Source organism: Coenobita brevimanus, chromosome 87 (genome assembly GCF_032717465.1).
Source record: "Coenobita brevimanus isolate Jiangsu-jjx chromosome 87, ASM3271746v2, whole genome shotgun sequence".
Lineage (NCBI taxonomy): Eukaryota > Metazoa > Arthropoda > Malacostraca > Decapoda > Coenobitidae > Coenobita > Coenobita brevimanus.
The window spans coordinates 11,127,979-11,150,781 of NC_137040.1; the positions used below are offsets into that span (position 1 = coordinate 11,127,979).

General features: G+C 39.8%; 1 protein-coding gene across 1 annotated transcript in view; it reads right to left on the minus strand.

Annotated features, from left to right (window-relative positions):
- Positions 1–350: 350 nt before the first annotated feature.
- Positions 351–22,803, minus strand: part of LOC145411048 (venom dipeptidyl peptidase 4-like) — a 291,505-nt gene continuing 269,052 nt past the window's right edge. Inside the window, exon 18 of the mRNA XM_080281110.1 lies at positions 351–1,880. Within this exon, the coding sequence (XP_080137236.1) occupies positions 1,785–1,880 (96 nt within the window). The 3' untranslated portion in view covers positions 351–1,784. The remainder of the gene's footprint in view (positions 1,881–22,803) is intronic.

Sequence of the window (22,803 nt, forward strand, 5' to 3'; positions counted from 1 at the left end):
TCCATCCATCATCCAGTCCTACGTTGCCCCATGAGGAGCGTAGGAGCCCGGGGCTAGGCAGTTGGTCCTGACATTTAAGATGAGAGTGGCCAACCTCACTCATCCCTGAGTGGCATTACATGAGCAATAAACCCCAACCACCCCTTGGATATCAACCTTCACCGGCTCAATCCGATTGGAGCATAATAATTACCCACTAAACCACCAAGTGCCAAAATTCGGTTATATGGTTACCACCCAGCATAGTAAATAGTTTCCTGGTGTACGGGAAACTATTTGGCTTGTCACTCGGTGTGGTCACCCATAGGCAGAAGAAAGAGGAAAGAATAAAGGAATGAAAGACAGAAGAGGGAGTGTAAAGTCACCTGTAGGCAGAAGGACAAGGAAAGAATGAAGGAAAGAATGAAAGAAGATGGTAGGAAAGAAGGATGGAGGAGAGGACAGGGCAGACATCCAAGAGCAGCACTACATTGAGTGAGTGGATGGTGAGCGCCCCCACCTACCACAATGAATGTGGCTGAAATATGTTATTTAATGATGCATATGCTGTATACAGTGTAGAGATTCTAATTTCAATGGTCATATGTTACAATGCTTTGGATATTAAGAAACATGGTTTAGAAAAAAATTTACTGTTCACTGTAATTTCCTAGGCTACAGTACTTTTATCCACTACAGTGTCCATACAAAAATCTGCAGCAGAATTAAGTTCAAGAGCTATTACCAGTATTTTTCAATTTAAAAATTTATAAAATATATTAATCTTTTATAAGTTTCCTCTGTATACATAGTATAGTACTATACAGTGAGTGTTTCATATACAAGTGATATATATATTTTTTCCCTTGCATTCGTAGTTGATATAACTTCAGTCTGCTACATAAACTATATAAATATATACAGTTTCGTATCACATTCACATGGTAAAGCTACTGTACACAAAGTTTAACCAATCAGCAAAGGCTAAACCACTCATTTAATAACATTAAATTATGAAAAATTGTGCCTTATTAAGGGTTCACTGATGCTCATAATTAAAGTCAGAACACTTGACTTTTACATATTGTAATTAATTTTCTAGATGAAAAGTAAAAGTCTGGAATGTCACAGAAGTCACAATTACACGAAGAAACAGTATTCAGGAGTTGACAATGGCTCTCCTGTCCTGCTAAGAATATGTTTTGATTGTTTGTTTATGTCTGTTTGCACTTCTTAAAGCAATGGACAGGGCTGTATACTGAAAACAGTACTGTATTTATGTAGTATTTCACCCTTATCATTGGAGGGCTTCATGCAATTTTTGTTTTTAGATAAGTTTGAAAAGAAAAACTTTGGAAAACACTCATCCATAGAGATAAGCCTATTTAAAAGTTGTTTGTACATCAGAATGTACTATGAAATAGTGGGTCAATAAGCCTCCTGTTATCTGTATATTCTGTGTACTACAGAGTTGTATATGAATGAATATTCATGTGAAATAGGTATACCATTGCACAGCAATTAATCATACAGGTATTAGATCTTTACCTTCCACACTAGACATTTTTCTGTAAATATTTGTTAGAAATTCTGCTACTATATGTCCTCTGCATGGTCATCTGCTTAAAAAAGGGAAAAACAGATATCAGAAGTTATTAAGAAAGGAAAACCGTTCAAGTAATGTAAAAACCAAAGTTGAAATAATTAACCCCCTCCCCCTGTCAGCAGTGACGTTGCTGTTGCTAGGTGGTATTTTGTCCCTTGGAGCAGCTGGAGTGACTCGAGAGCTGTTAAGATGAGGTGACCTAGGCCTTGTTGAAGCAGTTATCTAAGAAGTCTTCCATTGAGTGGTAGTGGTGCCTCTTCACACCTGCCAAACCGTGGTTCTCATCTGGATAGCTCTGTCAATTGCAAAGCATATATAAGGGCCCTAGTACTAAAATGGTGTATGCAAAAACAGATTTTAAGAGAAATACACTTAAAAGTTTGGATGTTTATATTTTCAATTTGGTTGTTCCACTTTTGCTCATTTAGACATCAAAAAATAGGAAATTTAAAATGCATTAAAGATCCCAGTGTCTTGCTTAATTAAATTTTCGGACATACTGAAAATTCTTAATACAATGGAGGAAGGTGGATAAGGTGGTACAGGCGTCAGCATAAATTCGCTGCATTCCATTCGTGTAAGTCCTTTTGTCTGGCAACAGTGTAAGGGAACTAGTTGCCACATAGACTTTTACACTACACACTTTAAAGATGTGTTTTTAAGAAGTGGTACTAGAGACTGCCTAGAGTACAATATTCTGTATACCGTATTTAATTAGAATAAAGATGCGAATGAATGTGTTTGAATAATGGGGAGTGTGTCATCCTGTCTCGGCTACCTCCCTTTCCTTGGGGGAAGCAGCCAAGGTATATAGATAGATATAGATAAAAAAGTGCAAGAACTGACAGAGGAATGTTATGGAACAACGTAGGAGCATAACACTCTGGCATTCCTTACCATAACCGTGTTTAAACTCCCATTTCCACTCTCCCCCTTTCTCCTCCTCATGTCCCTGCACCCCTCCCTCTCCCTGCTACCCCCCCCCCACTCACTTTCATACCTCTCCACTTTCTCCTCTCCCCACCCTCTCTACCTTCATTCATTTATCCACGGCACTAACCCGACTGATGTATCGCAATTCTTTCTTGAGAGTATACTATACCCAGCCCGTCCTGTTCTCAACTCCTCACAGTACTTTAATAAAACTAACTGTATCTAAGGCTAATTATCAATACTCCTTCCTGTTCTTGTCCCATTCTCACCCTTCCTGTCTCCTTCCCACTCCTTTTATTCCAGTTGTCATTCTTTTCTCCACCCCTTGTCATTACCAACAGCCGCTAGATGCAGAAACGTTTGAGGTCTCGTTCTTGTGATGTATTCCTTGTGTGTGTGTGTGTGTGCTTACCTAATTGTATCTTAACATGAATGAGTGTTTTAAACCATATTTATCGTACATATCCTTAAATTTGTGAATTGTTTAGGAACACACTATTTCATTCGGTAGTGTATTCCACTGATCAATTGCTCTATTTGGGAAACAAAATTTCCTTACATCTTTATCACCTCTTTTTTTATGCAGTTTTTTGCAGTGTCCTCTTGCTGATGCTTCCCTATACGTTAAGTAATCATTTATGTCTATTTTCTCCTTCCCTGATATGCATTTATATAGCATAATCATGTCACCTCTTTTCCTTCTCTCCTGTAGTGTTGGTAGATTCAGTTTATTTAGTCTTTCTTCACAGCTTAGATCCCTTAAGCTTGGTACCCATCTTGTAGCGGCCCTTTGAACTTTTTCAATCTTGTCTATGTGTTTTTTGAGATGAGGACTCCAGACTACTGATGCATACTCCAGGGTTGGTCTGATGAATGATGTTATTATATTTCTTAGCATGTCTTCATTTATGTATGTAAACGCTATTCTCATGTGTATGTTCCATACCTTCTCACTAATGTGGTCAGCCAGAGATAGTCTGTTATTGACAATCACACCTAGGTCCTTCTCTCTTTCTGATGTGTGTAGGGTTTTATTTCCTAATGTATAATCCCAATAAGGTCTTTTTCCACTTTTACCAAACTTGATTACATGACACTTGTCCACATTGAATTCCATTTGCCATGTATTACTCCTTTCATAAAGTTTATTTAATTCTTCTTGTAGCTCTTTACAAGAGTCTGTGTTAGTAATTCTCCTTTGTATTTTTGCATCATCTGCAAACATATTTAGATAGCTTTCATTTCCAGTGTTACTATGTATATCATTTACATACACTAAAAACATGATTGGTGCCAGCACTGAGCCCTGTGGTACTCCACGAGCCACTTCTTTCCATGATGAGTAATTTCCCCTTAGTACTGTTCTCATTTTTCTTTTTATGAGAAAATCTTGCATCCAACAATACAGTTTGCCTCGAATTCCTCCTCGATGGTACAGTTTCCTTAAAAGTCTTTGGTGTGGTACTGTGTCAAATGCTTTCTTGAAATCTAAATAGATACTGTCCACCCATCCTTCTCTTTCCTGTAATGTGTCTGTTACTCTGTTATAGTAGCTCAACAGATTAGTAACACATGATTTTCCTTTTCTGAAACCAAACTGTCTTTCTGTTATCATACTGTGTTCTTCTAGGTGATTTACCCAAGCTTTTCTTATAAGCTTTTCTAATACCTTGCATACAACACTGGTTAGTGATACTGGTCGGTAGTTGTGTGGATTTTGTCTATTCCCTTTCTTGAATAAGAGAACAACGTTTGCTTTCTTCCAAATATCAGGTAGTTTACCTTGACTCAAGGATTTCTTGATAATTAAAAATAATGGTTTACTTAACTCCTTTGCACATTCACGTAGCACCCAACATGAAATTTCATCAGGACCATTTGCTATTTCTTTGTCTAATTTACTTAGCTCCTCTTGTATTCCTTTTTCTGATGTTTGTATATCTGGTAGTATGTGTGGGCATGCATGTTCCACATAATCCCTCTCCAATTTTTTTTCCTCTGTAAAAACTGATTGGAAATTCTTGTTTAGTGCTTCACAAATATCCTTCTCTTGTGTATAGGTGATCCCATCATCCGTAATGGATTGTATTTTATCTTTTACTTTGGTTTTGCTTCTGATGTAGCTGTAAAAAAGCTTTGGTTGATCACTATTTTTATTTATTATATCCTCCTCAAACTGTTTTTGGGCTTCCCTCCTTATTCTTGTATAATCATTTCGTGCCTGTTTGTAGTTATTATATGCCCTTTCACTATTGTGTCTTCTGTATCTATTCCACAACAAATCTCTTTTTTCTTTTAATTTTTTACATTCTGTATTGAACCATTTCTTTATTTTCTTTTCTGCTTCTTTGTGCTGTGGGATGTACTTCTGGACTCCTATTCCATAAAGTTCACAGAATTTTTCATATATAGCATTTAAATCTTGTCCTCTAAGCTCCTTTTCCCAAGCAATTTCTAAGAAGAACTTCTTTAGGTCATGATACTTTCCCTTTTTATAGTTTTGGCTCTTTTTGTAACTTTCATTGCTGTTATCTATGTCATATGCAATCCTGTGTGTGTGTGTGTATGTGTGTGTTTAGTGAGCCTGGCAGTTGGTGGCTATAATTTCAGTGGGCTAAATTAAGCAAACATTTGTGCCCATTCCTCCTACTTGTCTCTCTCTCATTCCAAGGAAAATGTTCCCTATACTGTTCACTGATTCATGAAGCAGGATCAGAACCAATAAGGTTTTGAATTACTGCATCATGTTCGGAGTAGAGAGTGGGAGAAAAAGACTGTTGCATGGCAAGATACTCTTGAATGTTGAGGAGCTAAAAGCAATAGTCACTGCTAAAAGGTTACAGAAATAGATGAGAAATGGAGAAGAGTGCAGTTCGTTATGTAGATTTGCGCTGTCGATAAGGTAGACAGAGAGAGGGGAGTGGAAATGAAGGAGAGTGGGGGGGGGGTGAGAGGTAGGGTGGGGAGGGACCCATGGGAAGGGTACGAGGGAGAAAGCAGAAGTTTAATAATTCCACAACATTCTTTTGTCGTCTTCTGCACATCTTTATGCTAATCAGATATAAAAAACATTGCATTCTGGGCAATTAATAGTACTAATTCTTACAATCACATCTTTAAAGCACATAAAAGCCTGTGTAGCAACTATAGTCATGGCGCACGACTCTGAGGTTGTCATTATTGTACCCAGGCAACTTACCATTCAAAAGTGCGTCCGATTTCGTATCATACATGAATCATATTATTATGAACGAATATAATATACACGAATATTATGAAACATGGACATATACACTAACCACATGCATCTCATATTATAAACAAAATCAGACACACTTTTGAATGGTAGGTTGCCAAGGCACGATAACAACCACCTCAGGGTTGTGCGCCGCGACTCTAGTTCCCATACGCTGTTGCCAGACAAAACAACCACATCACACAAGCAGGCTTGCAGCGAATTTGTGCTGATGACTGTACCTACTCTCCTGTTCTGTGACACCAAAAACTAACAATGTATGATAATATTGGTTTCAACCTAAAAAATAATATACATTTACAGATATCTGGTTTCTATACAGTATTTTCAAAACCCACAAAACATAATTTTCAGTAAAAGAACAGACCAAAAATTGTGAAAAAGTACATTCTGGATACTCATCCCTTGACATCTCATGTCTGAAAATGATTAACATTCATCAGAAACATAAATCAGTACAGTATAATGTAAAAAATCACCAGCCTTTAAGCTGTTTCGAACCTGAGTAGTGGAGGAGAGGGAGGGGGGTGTTACTAATCAAGCATGTCATCTGTGTCTGTCTCCTATGTCCCAGACTGACTATTTTCATGATTCTTGAAGATGTCCTCTTGGTAGGAACAGTGAATGGGGCAACGTAAGGTAGAAGTGCCTTAAAATGACTAATTTTCTCAAGACAGTTGAAGTGGTTTCTCATAGTGGGGTAAATGGAACAGCAGGTAGGAAGAAAGATTTCTTGTTGTACTCAACAGACCCCCTTTCTGCAGCCGAATCCAGTACGGGGTATCCTGGTTTTAAGCCAAATGAATACCATAACCTTCCTTGAAGTCTCTGCTGATGTTGATGATGGTAGCATCTAAGAACCAACATTAGTCTTGTAACTTTGTACTGCAGCCTTGAAGTAAGAACAGCTTGTGGAAGTCTGCAATACCCATTCGAATGACAGCGAATGGCCGAGTAGTTCTGGAATCCTCAAAGTTCCTGCAGTATGCCTCCCGTGTATGCACCTCCATGGTGTGGATGTGATACTCAGTGTGTCTGAAGTCCCATTCACACAGGAGGTGTGAACTTGTACCTTTCCTTCCTGCTGGAAGTTTGTGCTCATTAAGCCTGTCCCAAAGAAGGTTGACCATTCCCTGTCCCCTATCACCCAACTGTTTAAGCATACTGCATTTCTAAAGTTTATAAATCTGTTCTTTGAATAAAAATTTAAAGCACCTTTCCTATCACAACCTTCTATCTGAGCATCAGTATGGGTTCCACTGGCAATCTTCTCACCTTCCTTTCAGACTTCTGGCAATCATCCTTTCGGGACTTTGGCGAAACTTTTGCCATTACACTTGATATCTCAAAGGCTTTTGATCGAGTCTGGCATAAATCTTTTATTTCCAAACTGCCCTCTAACGATTTCCATTCTTCTCTCTGTGCCCTCTTCTCCAGTATCCTTTCTGGATGTTCTGTAGCTGCTGTTGTAGAGAGCCACTGTTCTTCTAGAGCAGGGGTTCCCAACCTGGGGTCAATTACCCCATGTGGGGTAATTTGGTCTTTTGTGAAGGGTAATGGGGGAGGTAACAAAAAAAAAAAAAAATCTAAAAATCATACCAGTTATGATAGACTTCGGACCTATACTAAAATTCAGAGATGAATGTTTAAAGTCATGTTTATTTGGTATCAGTGTTAATAATAAAAATAAATTACTCCTTGCAATAACCCTCTTGGTTTTAGCCTAACCTTTAATCAAGTCCTACATTCAAACTAAAATCTAGGCATCAAAATGTTAAGCAGCTAAAATGCAATTGTGGAAACATAAGCAATGAGGGGTAATGAATGAAGAGAGGTGTGGAAAATGGGGTAATGGGTAAATAAAGGTTGGGAACCCCTGTTCTAGAGTTAACAATAGTGGAGTTCCTCAGGGCTTAGTCCTATCACCAACTCTCATCCTTCTGTTCTTCAGTGACCTTCTAAGCTGTACATCTAACCCTGTCCACTCATACACTGATGACACCACCCATCACTTTTTTGTCCACGGCCCACAATGTTCATCTCACCAGTTACTTCAACAAACAAGGGATGAGGCTATGGCACATGCAGAGTCTGATTTGGCTCATATCTCTGATTGGGGTCAAAGTAATCTTGTTTTTAATGCATCAGAAACTCAGTTCTTACATCTTCCAACCCATTAAAATCTTCCACAGGACTGTCCTCTAATTTTTAACAATATTCAACTTCCTGCATCATCCTTGAACATACTTGGGGTTTCATTCTCTTGAGATTTATCTTGGAATGATCTTATTACCTCTCATAAAATCTGCTTCCAAGGGATTAGGTTTGCTAAGCTGACTCTGTGCCTTGTTTACCCCTGCACAGTTGCTGACTTTCTACAGGGGTTTTATTTGCCCTTGTGTGGAGTACAACTCTCAAGTGTGGGGAGACACCCCACATACAGCTCTTCTCAACAAGGTTGAGTCAAAGGCCTTTTGTTTTACTAGCTCTCCTCCTCTTGCTGGCTCCTTTCAACCTCTGTCTCTTCACCCCATTGTTGAATCTTTATCGCTGTTCTATCACTGCTTCAATGGTCACTGCTCCTCTGAACTGTCTGCTTGCATCCCTCCACTACAATGGCAGGCACTTAGCATTGACGAGCAGCAAACTCTCATCCCATTTCTGTCCGATTCTCAAATGCGAGAGTCAGCCACTACTCCCAGTCCTCCATGTATGCAACAGGTTAACTCTGGAAATGATTTCCTCTGTCTATTTCCTACTATCTATAACCTCCAGTCTTAAATGCAGTGTGTCCAGGCATCTTGAAATGAATGGATCTTGAATTTTGTTCTATGTTATTCTGTCTCAATTTTTTTCTTTGAGGGAACAGCCTTGCAGACTTCTGGCCTTTGGTTCCTTCTTCCTTGCACATCATAATATATGTATAATATATATATATATATATATATATATATATGCCATTTTGCTGTTTTCACAACATGTCAGAGATGAAGCAGTCAGTGATAGCTCCTTTTCATCCCCTGCCTCACTGCAGCCCTGACAAAGCTATCATAATGTAGTGGGCAAATGCAGTGTGTGTGTGTGGGGGGGGGGGGGTTGGGGAGGGAGGAAGGGGGAAAGTCTGATTGGGGTGCGGTGATAAGCCACTCCCCATAATCCCTTCAGCCCAGTACTGTATCATCTTTTATAGGGTATTTTATTCTTGCAAGATTATTTTATTCAAAGGAAATATCTTGTACTAAAGGTGAATAAAGTCCTGTTTTTACTTGCCTTGCTATTTTTTGGGTGAATAAAATGCTTAAGATCTTGTCTGACTAAAATGTTGATTGTTGTTAAAGTGTTTATTGGCCTTCATGTGATGATCTTCAATTGCGTACCCAGTATTGACCTTGTACGGCCATACATTTTTAAAAATATCTTTGGCAGATAATGAAGTTGCTGGCACCCACAAACTGTGACTGATGTAGTATATTTACGCTTAGCAAAAGCTTGCCTGTGGTGTGTACATAGCAGCAGTAGGTGGGGTGTAGCTTTTGTATCAGCACCCCATTCTTTATACTATTCAGTCTGTCTTGTTGTGCTGTCTGCTGATCATGTACTTTCTTTTCTCTTAGCTTCCACAATCCATATATCTGTTTTCCACTACTATTTTTTTTTTTTTGCTTTTCCCCAAACAGAAGTAGTCCTCATTAAATCTGTTTTGTTTCCTGGAAAAGGCAGTTATAGATTATTCTTGACTTCATCCTGCATAATAGAAAGTGTTCTAATGTTTCACTTTCACACTGGCATATTGGACATGCTGTTTCTTATTATTGATTTTTTTGTTCTCCAGTTTAAATTTAGTGTTTTTATTCTTGCTCTGAATAGTATTGATGAGTCCCAGCCATTTTCATACATTATCTATCTATCTATTTATAGCCAGATGCCATAATCCTGCAAGGGGTGGCCATTAGACTTTGAGTTCGTTGTTCTATGGGGAGGGGCACTAACCCTCGTCCAACCAACTTATTGACAAATAGGGAACACCTATGGGTTGGTTATATGGTTACCTCCCAGCACTGTAAATGGCTTCCTGGCTTACAGGACAAGTTTGTCACTTAAAGTAAAGCCACCTGAAGGGGAAAGAGTGGTAATAAAAAGTGACAGAAATGATGGGAGAAATAGGAAGAAAAGGGGGTGGGGGGGGCAGACACAGAAAATGAATGACAAAGGTGAAGGAAGAAGTAGGCAGCACTACTTCGTGGCTTCTTTACTTTCATACGTCAGTACCTATAATATTCTAATGTGATCTTGGCAAGTATTTCTGCTCTCCATACTTATGCCAATATTACCCACCTTTACTTTCAATTTCTTTTCTTTTGCTAATTCTTCCAAATTTTTATTTACATGGTGCAGATAAGATTTAATTAATTTAGCCCAACTTGTGCTTTGGTTTTCATATTGCTTTCACCATTCAAAATGTATCTTACATAGGATAATTTGCTTTGTATAGTATAACTCTTGTATATGAAGATAATGTGCAAGTTTCAGCTCTAAGTGCACAACCTGGGGGGTGTTATTTGGTGCTCAAAAGATTCTTTTATAAGGTAAGCTTTCTGGTATCTGAAATTTATTCATTTTGCCATTACTGATAAATATAGCTACAGTTGTGTGCAGTATACTTTACAGGGCCACATTTTTCCAGAACACTTTTCCTATTTTCACTCGGTTACAGCTTTGTGAGGTAATGGATGTTATTTGGTTAACATAGATTTCTGCCGTTTGTAGCTGTTTTGCTTTATGTTCTCTTAAACTGTCCTTTTTATTGGTGATGGTTACGCCAAGGTATTTTGTACTAAGCGTCACTTTTATATAAGGTGACCAGATTTACTGGAGCTAAAAGCGGGACACTTTCACGCATTTACATACATACATACACATATATACTGTATATATATATATATATATATATATATATATATATATAATATACAGTGGACCAAATAATCAAACTACTCCTTCAGAAGGTCTTTCCTCTGTGGTATACATGCTGTTGTGCAGGTGACAGCAACTGCTGCTATGCCACACCTCACCCTGAGGCTGCTAATCAAACACTATCGTCTCGGACGAACTCTGAACATACTGTATCTGTACGTTGACTGGGCTGACCAAAGTTTCCAGTTGGTATTATAGATTTTATATTAGCAATTGGGTATTTCATTTGGTTTATATTATGCATAACTTAGCTCATTCATTATAATTTCACAAAAGAATGTCATGATATATCTAATGTAATAGTAATTTTCTATAAGCAGGCCATTTATGATAATTTGCTAAAAAAGAGGGTCATTTTAGCCACAATTAAATAAACAGGACAGACGTCAAAAAAGCAGGATTGTCCGCCTAAAAGCAGGACTCTGGTCACCTTACTTTTATATCACTGATTTCTCCTGGTTATATGTAGCAAGGAAGAGAGAGGTGAAAAGATTAGTAAGAGTGGATGAGGAATTTGGAAGGAATTTGAGTGCAAAATGGAGGGACTGTAAGAAAATGTTCTGGAAAGAGGTAAAGAGAGTAAGACAGGGTGGCAGTGAAGTTAGTCGGGGAGTGAAAGTGGAGAAGGGAGAAAAAGAGCAGATGGAGAGAACACTTTAAGGAATTGTTGAAAGCAGAGAATGAAAGTAATCTGAGTATAAGTGGCTGGGGAATGGCTGGGAAAAGGAGGGAGGTGAGAAGAGAGGAAGATATCAGCAGGATGGAAGTTGTGGAAGCAATGAAGAAAGTCAAAATGGGGAAAGCCTCAGGAATTGATGGAGTGTGTAGTGAAATGCTGAAGCACGGGGGAGAGATAGTACTAGAATGGGTGTAGAAGATGTGCAAATTGGACTGGGAGGAAGGTGGAGTCCCAGAGGATTGGAAGTTAGGTATAATTATTCCCTTGTACAAAGGAAAAGGGGAAAATGAAGTGTGTGGTAATCATAAGGGCATTTGTCTTCTTAGTGTAATAGGAAAAATATATGATAGGATACTTACTGACAGAGTTAGGGAAATAACTGAGGAATTAGTTGGAGGAGAACAGGGAGGTTTTAGGAGGGAAAGAGGTTCTGTAAATCTGATATTCATTCTTAGATCTTTAATGGAAAGGTTTCTTGAGAAGGGAAAGAAGTTGTATGCAGCCTTCATGGATTTGGAGAAGGCATGTGACAGGGTGGATAGACAAAGATTGTGGAAAGTATCAAGAATATATGGAGTAGATGGGAAGTTGTTGAATGCTGTGAAGAGTATGTATGAGGGTGCTAAGGCTGCAGTGCATGTGGATAGTGAATTGAATGAAATCTTCTATTTGAAGGTTAGGTTGAAACAGGGATGCATCATGTCTCTCAGTCTGTACATGGATGGGGTTATGAAAGATACAAGGTAGGGCAGTGGATGTTGAAGTGTCCCTAATGAAAGAGGCAATGTTTAGAAACTCCCTGTACTGTTGTTTGCAGATGATACTGTGTTGTTAAGTGAAGATGAAGGGGAGCTGCAAGGCTTGGTGGATGAATTTGGGAAAGCGTGTAAGAAACGGAATATAAAAGTGAATGTAGGAAAGAGTAAAGTTACGGTCTTCCAGAGAAGTGAAGTCAGTGAATGTAAAGTGAGGTTAGATGAAGAGAAAATGGAAAATGTGAGTACATTTAAGTACTTGGGTAGTGTAATGAGTAAGGATGGAAGTTTAGAGTGTGAAGTGCTTGAAAGGGTACAACAAGGAGGAAAGGTTGCTGGTTCCTTGAAAGCAGTGATGAGAAACAGGGAAGTGAGCATCAAAGTAAAAAAGTTACTAAATGACAGTATTGTGATACCAACACTAACATATGGAAGTGAAGCTTGGACCTTGTTGGAGGGACACAAGTCAAGAGTGAGAGCAGTGGAAATGAGTTATTTGGGAGGAGCCTGTGGAGTCACATGGAGAGAGAGACCGACAAATGAGGAAGTGAAGGAGTGTTGTGGTGTGGATGTGGTTGTGATTGGAAGCGTTAGGAAAAACACATTGAGGTGGTTTGGCCATGTGGAGAGGATGGAGAGTGAGAGGCTGATGAGGAGGATGTATGTGAGTGAGGTGGAGGGGGAGAGAGGGAGAGGGAGGCCAAGGATGAGATGGAGGGATGAAGTGGAGAGGCATATGAGAGAGGAGGGTGTGAACTGGGAGCAGGGCAGTGAAATGGTGGGGGACAGGGAGATGTGGAGGCGATTTGTTTGTGGCCACCCCGTATGGGATTAAGACGTCTGGCAATAAATGGATAGACAGCTTTCTCCTGGTTGTTCTTTTTTGTTGTATACAAGTACCTGTCTCTTTTCTTTATTGATGCTTAGTCCACAAATACCTACTATAGTTTCTGGGGCATTTAATGCCTTCAGGGCTTCTTATTCCAAATGTGCTAATAACAGACCATTGTTGGCTTAAAAAATGCTTTTCATTTTGCATACTTGGTTTTGAAAGGTATTGTAACTTTTGTCTGGGTAGTCAGTGATGATGTATCACCAAGAAAAGAACAGCAGATCCATTACAACCTTGACTTACATTACTGGATACCTTTATTTTGGTTATTTATTCAGACTAAATGAAGCTTTACTTTGTCATCTGTATAAATATTTTTGAGCACTCTTATTCCATCTGGGTGAATACTATCTTGCTTAAGAGTTGTGATCATAATTTATCATTTTATACTGTCAAAAGCTTTGCTTCAATCAACTGCTCTAACATATCATAGCTGCTTCTGTTTGTAGTTTGCTTTAATACGGTATTGTAGGAGAAGGATAGTGTCTACTATTCATCTTTTCAGTGTGAAACCAGTATGCATTCCTTTAAATTTATCATTTGTTTGTACACGTTTCTCTACTTTACTCTTATGCATACCCATTAGAATTTTGTAGATGGTGTCTAGCAGGGCTATTGATCTCAAGTCCGTGACATATGGTTCTTGGTATCAATATTGTTTGAGGTTTTCCAGCAGATGGGTATATATTTTTTCATAATTGTTCCTTGTAGCATTTTATGAGCACAGTATTGGGTATCTGTATGGCCAGTTTGTTTTTCAACACTTCTTCTATCTATCTATCTATTGCCAGACGCCTCAATCCCGTTTGGGGTGGCCACAAACAAATCGCCTCCAAGTCGCCCTGTCCCCCGCCATCTCACTGCCCTACTCCCAACTCACACCCCTCCCCTCCATCTCATCCTCGGCCTACCCCCTCCCTCTTCCCCCCTCCACCTCACTCACATACACTCTCTTCGTCAGTCTTTCACCCTCCATCCTCTCCACATGGCCAAACCACCTCAGTGTGTTCCTCATAACGCTTCCTATCACATCCACATCCACACAACAACGCTCCTTTATATACTCATTCGTCAGCCTGTCTCTCCATGTGACTCCACAGGCTCCTCTTAAATAACTCATTTCCACTGCTCTCACTCTTGACTTGTGTCCTTCCAACAACGTCCAAGCTTCACTTCCGTACGTTAGAGTTGGTATCACAATACTGTCATGTAGTAACTTTTTCACTTCCATGCTCACTTCCCTGTTTCTTATCACTGCTTTCAAAGAACCAGCAACCTTTCTTCCCTGCTGTACCCTTTCACGCACTTCACCCTCCAAACCTGCATCCTTACTCATCACACTACCCAAGTACTTAAACATACTCACATTAAACGCACTCACATTTTCCAATTCCTCACCATCCAACCTCGCTGTACATTCACTGACTTCACCTCTCTCAAAGACCATCACTTTACTCTTCCCTACATTCACCTTTAGATTCCGTTTCTTACTCACTCTCCCAAACTCATCCACCAAGCCTTACAGCTCCCCTTCGTCTTCACTCAACAACACAGTATCATCTGCAAAGAACAGTACAGGGAGTTTCCAAACACTATCCTCTCTCACCAGGGCCACTCCAACATCCACTACCCTACCTTGTACCTCATTTATTACCCCATCCATGTAAAGACTGAACAACCATGGAGACATGACACATCCCTGTTTCAATCCAACTTTCAAAGAGAAAAATTCACTTAGTTCACCATCCACACGCGCTGCAGCCTTCACACCATCGTACATACTCTTCACAGCATTCAACAACTTCCCATCTACTCCATATATTCTTAACACTTTCCACAATCCTTGTCTATCCACCCTGTCATATGCTTTCTCCAAATCCATGAAAGCTGCATACAATTTCTTTCCCTTCTCTAGAAACTTTTCCACTAAAGATCTAAGAATGAATATCTGATCTACACAACCTCTTCCCTTCCTAAAGCCTCCCTGTTCTTCTCCAACCAATTTCTCTGTTCTTTCTTTAACTCTCAACGAGTATCCTACCATACACTTTTCCTATTATACTAAGAAGACAAATGCCCCTATGATTTCACCCTCCATCCTCTCCACATGGCCAAACCACCTCAGTGTGTTCCTCATAACGCTTCCTATCACATCCACATCCACACCACAATGCTCCTTTATATCCTTATTCATCAGCCTGTCTCTCCATGTGACTCCACAGGCTCCTCTTAAATAACTCATTTCCACTGCTCTCACTCGACTTGTGTCCTTCCAACAACGTCCAAGCTTCACTTCCGTATGTTAAGCCATTTAGACCTGGTGCTTTTCCATTATACTGATTTGTTTTTTATGTAATCTCTGGTAACGCTTGGTTTTTCCATTGTGTTTTTTTCCACTCTCCCATCTGTAAACATATTCAGCATTTTCTAATGAAATCTTTGGTATTAATATGGTTTTCCCTTCACCTGTGACTGTCCCTGTTTTTTTTTTTTTTTTTTTTTTTTTTTTTTTATAAATCTTCATAGTTTCATCCTTCTTCTTCACCCCATTCTTCATGCATCTTGATTTTCATGACAAAGGAAGATTGTTTTCATTTTGTTTATTTCGTTTCGTTTATAAAGGCTCCAACATGCCTGCATGTGCTGGCCTTTGTTACCTAATGGCAGCTCTCTCCATGCTGCTCGTTCTCTGGCAACCTCCCTAATGAGTCCCATATTCTTGAGGTCACACTCATTGACCTCATCTCAGGTCTTTTTTGGTCTCTCTTGCAACCCTTCCCCCAGTGTTACCACTTCTCACTTTCTGCACCCAACTGTCATCCTCCATCCTCTCCTCATGTCCAAACCATCTCAATCTACCTCTCCTCATCACAACATTCCAGTCCCATCCTTCCCCTTAACCCTTCCATTGCAAACCTAGCTCCCCCAGGCCTCATGTTCAAGGATGCACAGTACTTCTACCTAATCATTGTCATTTCTGTGCATTTAAGCTTGCAAATATCCTCTTCCTTTACTGCCCAGGTCTCTACCATACAGCAATACACTCCTAACACATGCCGCATACAAAGATCCCTTAGCACAGTGGGAGAGCCCTCTCAATGTTGGGAGAGGCAACAGCTCCCTCAACTTCTTCCAACCACATCTCTCTCTAGCCATAGAGCTGGCTTCAACCCCACCTCCAGCATGTATGTCCCAAGTAACAAAACTCTTCCACACACTCAGGAGCCTCACCAGCAAGATCAGTCCTTTCGTGCCTAACATTCTCCACATGCTCTTTCTGACACACTGCTTGGTTTTTGGTTTTTCATTTTCTTTCGTTTGTCTTTTTTCATCATATATTATAGCTGCGTCTAGTTTGGTTCCCATATTTTCAAAGTCTGTCACATTTCCACATTTTTTTTATCCTTTTCCCTTTTGACGTTTTATATTTGACTTTCAAATTCTGGCTTTGCTGTTCCACCTTCATCTTTCACTAATTCCTGTTCTTATATTTTTTTGTCATCCATGGGGCATCAGATTTCTTTTTTCTCTTTCTGAAGGCTTTAGTTAGCTTTTCCTCAGCTTCTCCATACATTATCTTCTCAAAGTCTTCTATTCTTATGACTGTTTCATTTTCCAGTCTTTTTAATAAATGTTTTTAGATCTGTATCCTTAGAGCTACAGTACTTAACAATTTCTTGATATCTTCCTTATGGTCCTTTCTATTTGCATTCGTTATCTGAAATTCTGCACTAAGTTATGGTCAACTAACTCAAAATGTTGTTTTTTGTTCATATGCAGTAAACTCTAAATTATCTGTCGGTACAATATCTGGCCCAATGCACTATTTAGCACTGGCAGCTTGGCACTAATAAAGCAGTATCTGGCAAAATTATGCAATATCCGATGCCAAAACGGGGCATACCCAGCTGTTCTATGCAATATCTGGCGTTGAGGCATATCAACCAGCGCATAAGTGGTTGCTAACCAGCAACCGGAAAAACCTTGAAGTGTGGCAGCCAATGAAAATGTCTGCTACGCGCCAGCCAGTCAGAATCCGTTGTGGGAGTAGCTGCCAGTCAGAATCCGTTGTGGGAGTGGCTGACCCAGAATGCCAAGAATACTACCGCAATCTCATTCTTGCCCGTGGATGTTGAGTAGTAAAGACATGTCTGTGTGCTCCATCTAACCACGCAGTCATGAAACCCTAGTGCTGTTACTAACTCTGTGGCATCCTATGTTCGTTGTTGTTGCAAAGCCTGTGGCCTGGAATAATCACTGGGGAGCCATTCACCACTAGACCTCATGGGATTAAGTGCACTGTACAGATACTGTACTGCTTGGTGTACTACTCGATCTTCCATCAATGCCAACATGTGGTGAGTTCATACAGTAGTACACTATGTACTGTATTACTGTCCTGTATCATTAATGTATTTTACGCTTAGTTTTCATCTTTTACTCATGGGAAAGTTTTTTTAGGATAGAGGATCGAGCTGGATAGTAACACAATACAGTATCTGGCTTGGCACTGAATGTTGAGCCTATGGGGGGGTACTTTGCAGTATGGGGCATTTCACTTTACTCAGCATAGGGCTTGGCTGAATTACAACAGATAATTGAGAGTTTACAGTATTTCCATGTATATAAATTTCTGGTACACTGTTTGATTGGTAAGCATAAAGTCTAGTGCACATTTCTGTCCTCTACTTTCCAGTTATTTCTCCCACACAGTTTGGATCAGCATTTAGTAAGGTCTATCTATACCCAGATGCCTTAATCCTGGAAGGGGTGGCCAAAGACAAATCATCTCCATGTCACCCTGTCACCTGTCATTTTGCAGCCCTCCCTCCAACTTACACCCCCCTCTATCATATACCTCTCTACTCCATCCCTCATCATTCTTGGTCTCCCCCTCCTTCTCCCCCCTTCATCCCACTCACATACACTGCCCAGATAGTCTCTCACTATCCATTCTCTCCACATGGCCAAACCACCTCAGGGTATTTCTCCTAACATTTTCTATCACATCCACACCACAATGCTCCTTCACTTCCTCATTTGTCAGTCTCTTTCTCCTTGTAACTCCATATGCTCCTCTCAAATAACTCATTTCCACTAATGTCACTCGACTTATCCTTCCAACAAGGTCCAAGCTTCATTTCCATACATTAGCGTAGGGATCAAAATACTGTCATGCAGTGGCTTTTTTTCCTTCCGTGCTCACTTTCCTATTTCTTATCCACTGTATCTAGCATCACCTGTCCTCCTCTGTCTAGACTCTACAGTCCCAAAAGCCGAGATGTCCATTAAAATCACCAAGTACTAAGTAGTTTTCATTTTTACTTAAATTTGTAAGTATATTCTCTATTTCTATTTTTATTATTTATATCTATCTACTTTATGTCTCTTGTTGCCCCACGCGCAAGGATTATCCATCCATCATCCAGTCTTACGTTGCACCATGAGGAGCGTAGGAGCCTAGGGCTAGTCTAGTTGGTCCTGACATTTAAGATGAGTGACCAACCTCACTCATCCCTGTGTGGCATTACGTGAGCAATAAACCCCAACCATCCCTTGGATATAAGCCTTCACCGGCTCAATCCGATTGGAGCGCCGTAATTACCCACTAAATCACCAAGCGCCAAAATTTGGTTATATGGTTACCACCTAGTTACCACCCAGCATAGTAAATGGTTTCCTGGTGTACAGGAAACCTTTGGTCTGTCACTCAGTGTAGAGTCACCCACAGGCAGAAGAGAGAGGAAAGAATGAAGGAAAGAAAGACAGAAGAGGATGGATGAAAAGATGGATGGAGGAGAGGAAATGGCAGACATCCGAGAGCAACACTACATCGAGTGTGTGGATGGGGAGCATCCCCACCTACCACACACAAAACCAGATCCTTTGTACCTGCTCTTTGCAGTTAGTAAATCTTGTTTTGTCTCTAGCTTTTCTGCTGTTATGCATTTCATGTTTCTAAATATTATTAATGGTCCTACACCTTTTTTATCATCTGGTTGTCTCATTTAATCAACAACATTGAGTGAGTCTGGTACAATGACTCTTCTGTGCTTCTGCTGCATTTCTGTTAAACACAAAATGCAATTCTCTTTTATTAACCCCTTCTTTACTGAATTTCCGAAATGTACCCCTGTACTCAAACTGAAATTTCGGCAGCGGAACCGAATATGATCATGAGTACTAGGGTACTCACGATCATTATAGGGGCCTATTGGGCTTCTTCTTCCTTGGTTTGGGTGCTTTGTGATCTCATGTGTGATGACATATGGCAACTCTGTCACTGATGCCGCACTCCCCTGCCATGGGGCATAGTTTTATGAAAATAACTCAGATATGTTGTATAGGTCATTGTACCCTATATATTTTGAATTTGGTACAAGTAAAAGTCCTGTTATTCGGCAGCTGATTATTCGGTAGATCCGACATTTCGGCAGTTTTGAGAAATAGTCCCATTTACGAAAATCACTGATTGTTCGGCAGATGTCCGGAATCATCTCGGCAGTCCAGGAAGTGTTATCTGTGACTTGTAGGCCTAATGTTTCATTACACTTCTGTATGTTCACTATTTTCTATATTTTTTCAGATTCAGGTATAGTACTGTACTGATTACAATATTGCACAGTATCATACAGTACAGTAACCACCCCCACCAATTCAGCGAGGGTTACGTTCCAAGCCCCCTCGCTATTTCTTGAAATTCGTTCATTCTTGACGCCTTCCTGAAAATGACATTTACCAGTAACTGCATAGCCAATGAACTACTGATACTGTAATGCATTATCCATAAATAAATGTTGCTTGTTAAATCAGCTTCCCCGTTGTTTTTAGCTGTATGACTGTGACAGCTCCAGTACAGCATTTTTATTCCTCAGCATAATGGTGGAAGGGACTGTCGTGTTTAACTAAACCTAACCTAACTGAGTTTAACTGTACCTAATAATTTAACCAAACCTAACCTAACATAAAAGTCAAAAAATACTTAAAAATAAACTGGAGGAATATGAATTGCTTAGGTCTTTCTGATGCAAGTTAAACATACATTTAGCGCTCATTCTTTTGATTGTTTTTGTGTTTAATGTGAAAGAGAGTATTGATGCAAATAGTAATATATCCCATTAACCCCTTAATAACCTCCGGCACCGAACAACCTTTTACAGTACCGATGTCAGTGATGTCAAGATAGTGTGAGGTATAAAGAAAACTGAACAATTATGGGGAGGGAACGAAGGTCACTGGTATGTCTACACGACTCTACGCTACGATTCCAAGCAATCAGGCGGTCGGTTAATCTCAGATGTTTTCGCCCATTTGGTAAATACATCGTCATTTAATCAATTTTTCCGTGACTCATAGCGATATCATAGCATGGGTTTAGGAAACTAAATAACACATTGCTAGGTGAGCCAGACGATTATCTTCACATCTTTAAAAAAAAAAATTGATTTCAGAAGAATGGAAGAAACTTAACGTACTCAAAGAGGGATTAAATTTCTTCCATTTTCTTAAAGATGCGAAGATAATTGTCTGGCGCACCTAGCAATGTGTTATTTAGCTTCCTAAACCCATGGTATGATTCGCTATGATTCACGGGAGAAATTACAAAGTTACAGTGCATTTGCCAAATGGGTGAAAAAATCTGAGATTAACCGACCCCCTGACTGCTTGGAATCCTAGCGTTGAGTCGTTTAAACATACCTGTGACCTTCGTTCCCTTCCCATAATTGTTCACAGTTTTTTCATAGCTCACTAACTCGACATCGGTACTATAAAGGGTTGTTCCATGCCGGAGGTTATTAAGGGGTTAATGGAATACACTACTGTTTGCATCATTACTCTCCCTTTCACATGGAAACAAAAAAACGAACAAAATGAGTGCTAAATGTACGTTTAACTTTCATCAGAAAGACCTTACCAATTCATATTCCTTCACTTTATTTTATGTAAGTTTCCGACTATTTTATTTAGTTTGGAAAAAGTACTGTACACAGTACTCACTCCAAACATATTTGCAATAATATAAGTAGTGATGAGTTCACCAATACAAGTGATGTACTGAGCTGGTAGGGAATATTCCGTATCATTTTGGCCATCCAGGAAGTGTTATCTGACTTTTAGGCCTACTGTGTCAATACAGTATACCGGTATTTCAGATTCAGGTATAGTACTGTATTGATTGCAATATTGTACAGTATACAGTACTCTCTCCAAACACAGTTGTAATACCATAAGTGGTGATGACAGTGTTCAACAATACATTTAAGGTACTGAGTGGGTAGGTTTTTTGATTATTCGGCAAATCCAGTTTCTCGGTATCATCCCGGTCCCATAGATGCCGAATAATAGGACTTTTACTGTATAATGCCCTATAACATTCATCTCATCCATTTTATCTCTGCTTCTTTTTTCAGCCACCCAATCATTATTCACCATCCACTCACTCGATGTAGTGGTGCTCTCAGATGCCTGTCTTTTCCTCTCTTCCTTCCTTCTTTTCTTGATTGTCTCCTCTTCCTTCTGTCTACAGCTGACTCTACACTGAGTGACAAGTCAAATGGTTTCCTGTACACCAAGAAACCATGTACTACGCTGGGTGGTCACCATACGACCACCTTATGGTGCCTAGTGCTTTGGTGGGTAATTAGGATGTTCCAATTGGAGTAAGCCGGTGCAGGTTTATATCCAAGGGGTGGTTGGGGTTTACTGCTCATGTAATGCCACTCAGGGATGAGTAAGGATGGTAACTCATTTTAAATGTCAGGACCAACTTGCCTAGCCCGGGGCTCCTCCACTTCTCATGGGGCAACACTGGATTAGATGATGATGATGATTATTGTCCCTTTTCCATCTTCTTCCCCCCCACTGGTCCTTAAGTTGGTTGTATTTTCCTCATTCTTTGTTAAGTCATGGCTAATTGCAGTTTTCATTTGTTTGGCCTCTCGGACATTTTTCAGTACCTTTGCTTTTCCTCTGATTTCCTATTTCCTCCTTTACTGGTACCAGTACCTCTTATTATCTTGAGCACAGTTGGCTGGATTTTGTTATCAGTCTTTCTCTCAGTCCTAAAAACTTTCTCAACTACTGCAGTTACCACCCCTAATGTTGTTTCAGTAATATCTAGACACAGATCCATGTCATCTTTTCCTCTTTCTTTGGCATCTTGTGTTGATTCTGGTAGGCTGCATTAAATCATGTTGTTTTTGTTTTCTCTGTCCTATATATATTCTAGCTCCTAAATAACTCTTGTTGTTTCAGTTATTTTCTTCTCCTTTTATTGCATTTCCTTTCATTTTCCTCAACTCCAGCCATCAATTCCTCGTTGACAGTGCTCAGCCCATTTAGTTCTCGCCTCATTTCCTGCTTTTCTGCCTTTAGTTTCTTTACCTCATCACTGTTCCCTAGTCTCTGGGGTATGAAACTGGTACAGAACCACAACATACCTTTAAATTCCTCCAGTGCTCTATACAGTAATGTTTTTACTCCACTGCAACCTGCGTGGTACCACTTCTTGCAGGCATCGCACCTCACTCGACTGTTGCAGCTACCAACCATCATTTTGCATTTACCGTAGTATTCTGTTTCCTGGTTCTCACTGCAGCCATTGCATAGTTGATCTTTGTTTAGGAATGCTCAGTAACTACTTTTTTTTTCCCCTTTCTGCATTTCTATGGAATTCCAGCAATTTTAAATCAGTGCACAATATATTTACCACTCAACATGTCCAAAGTA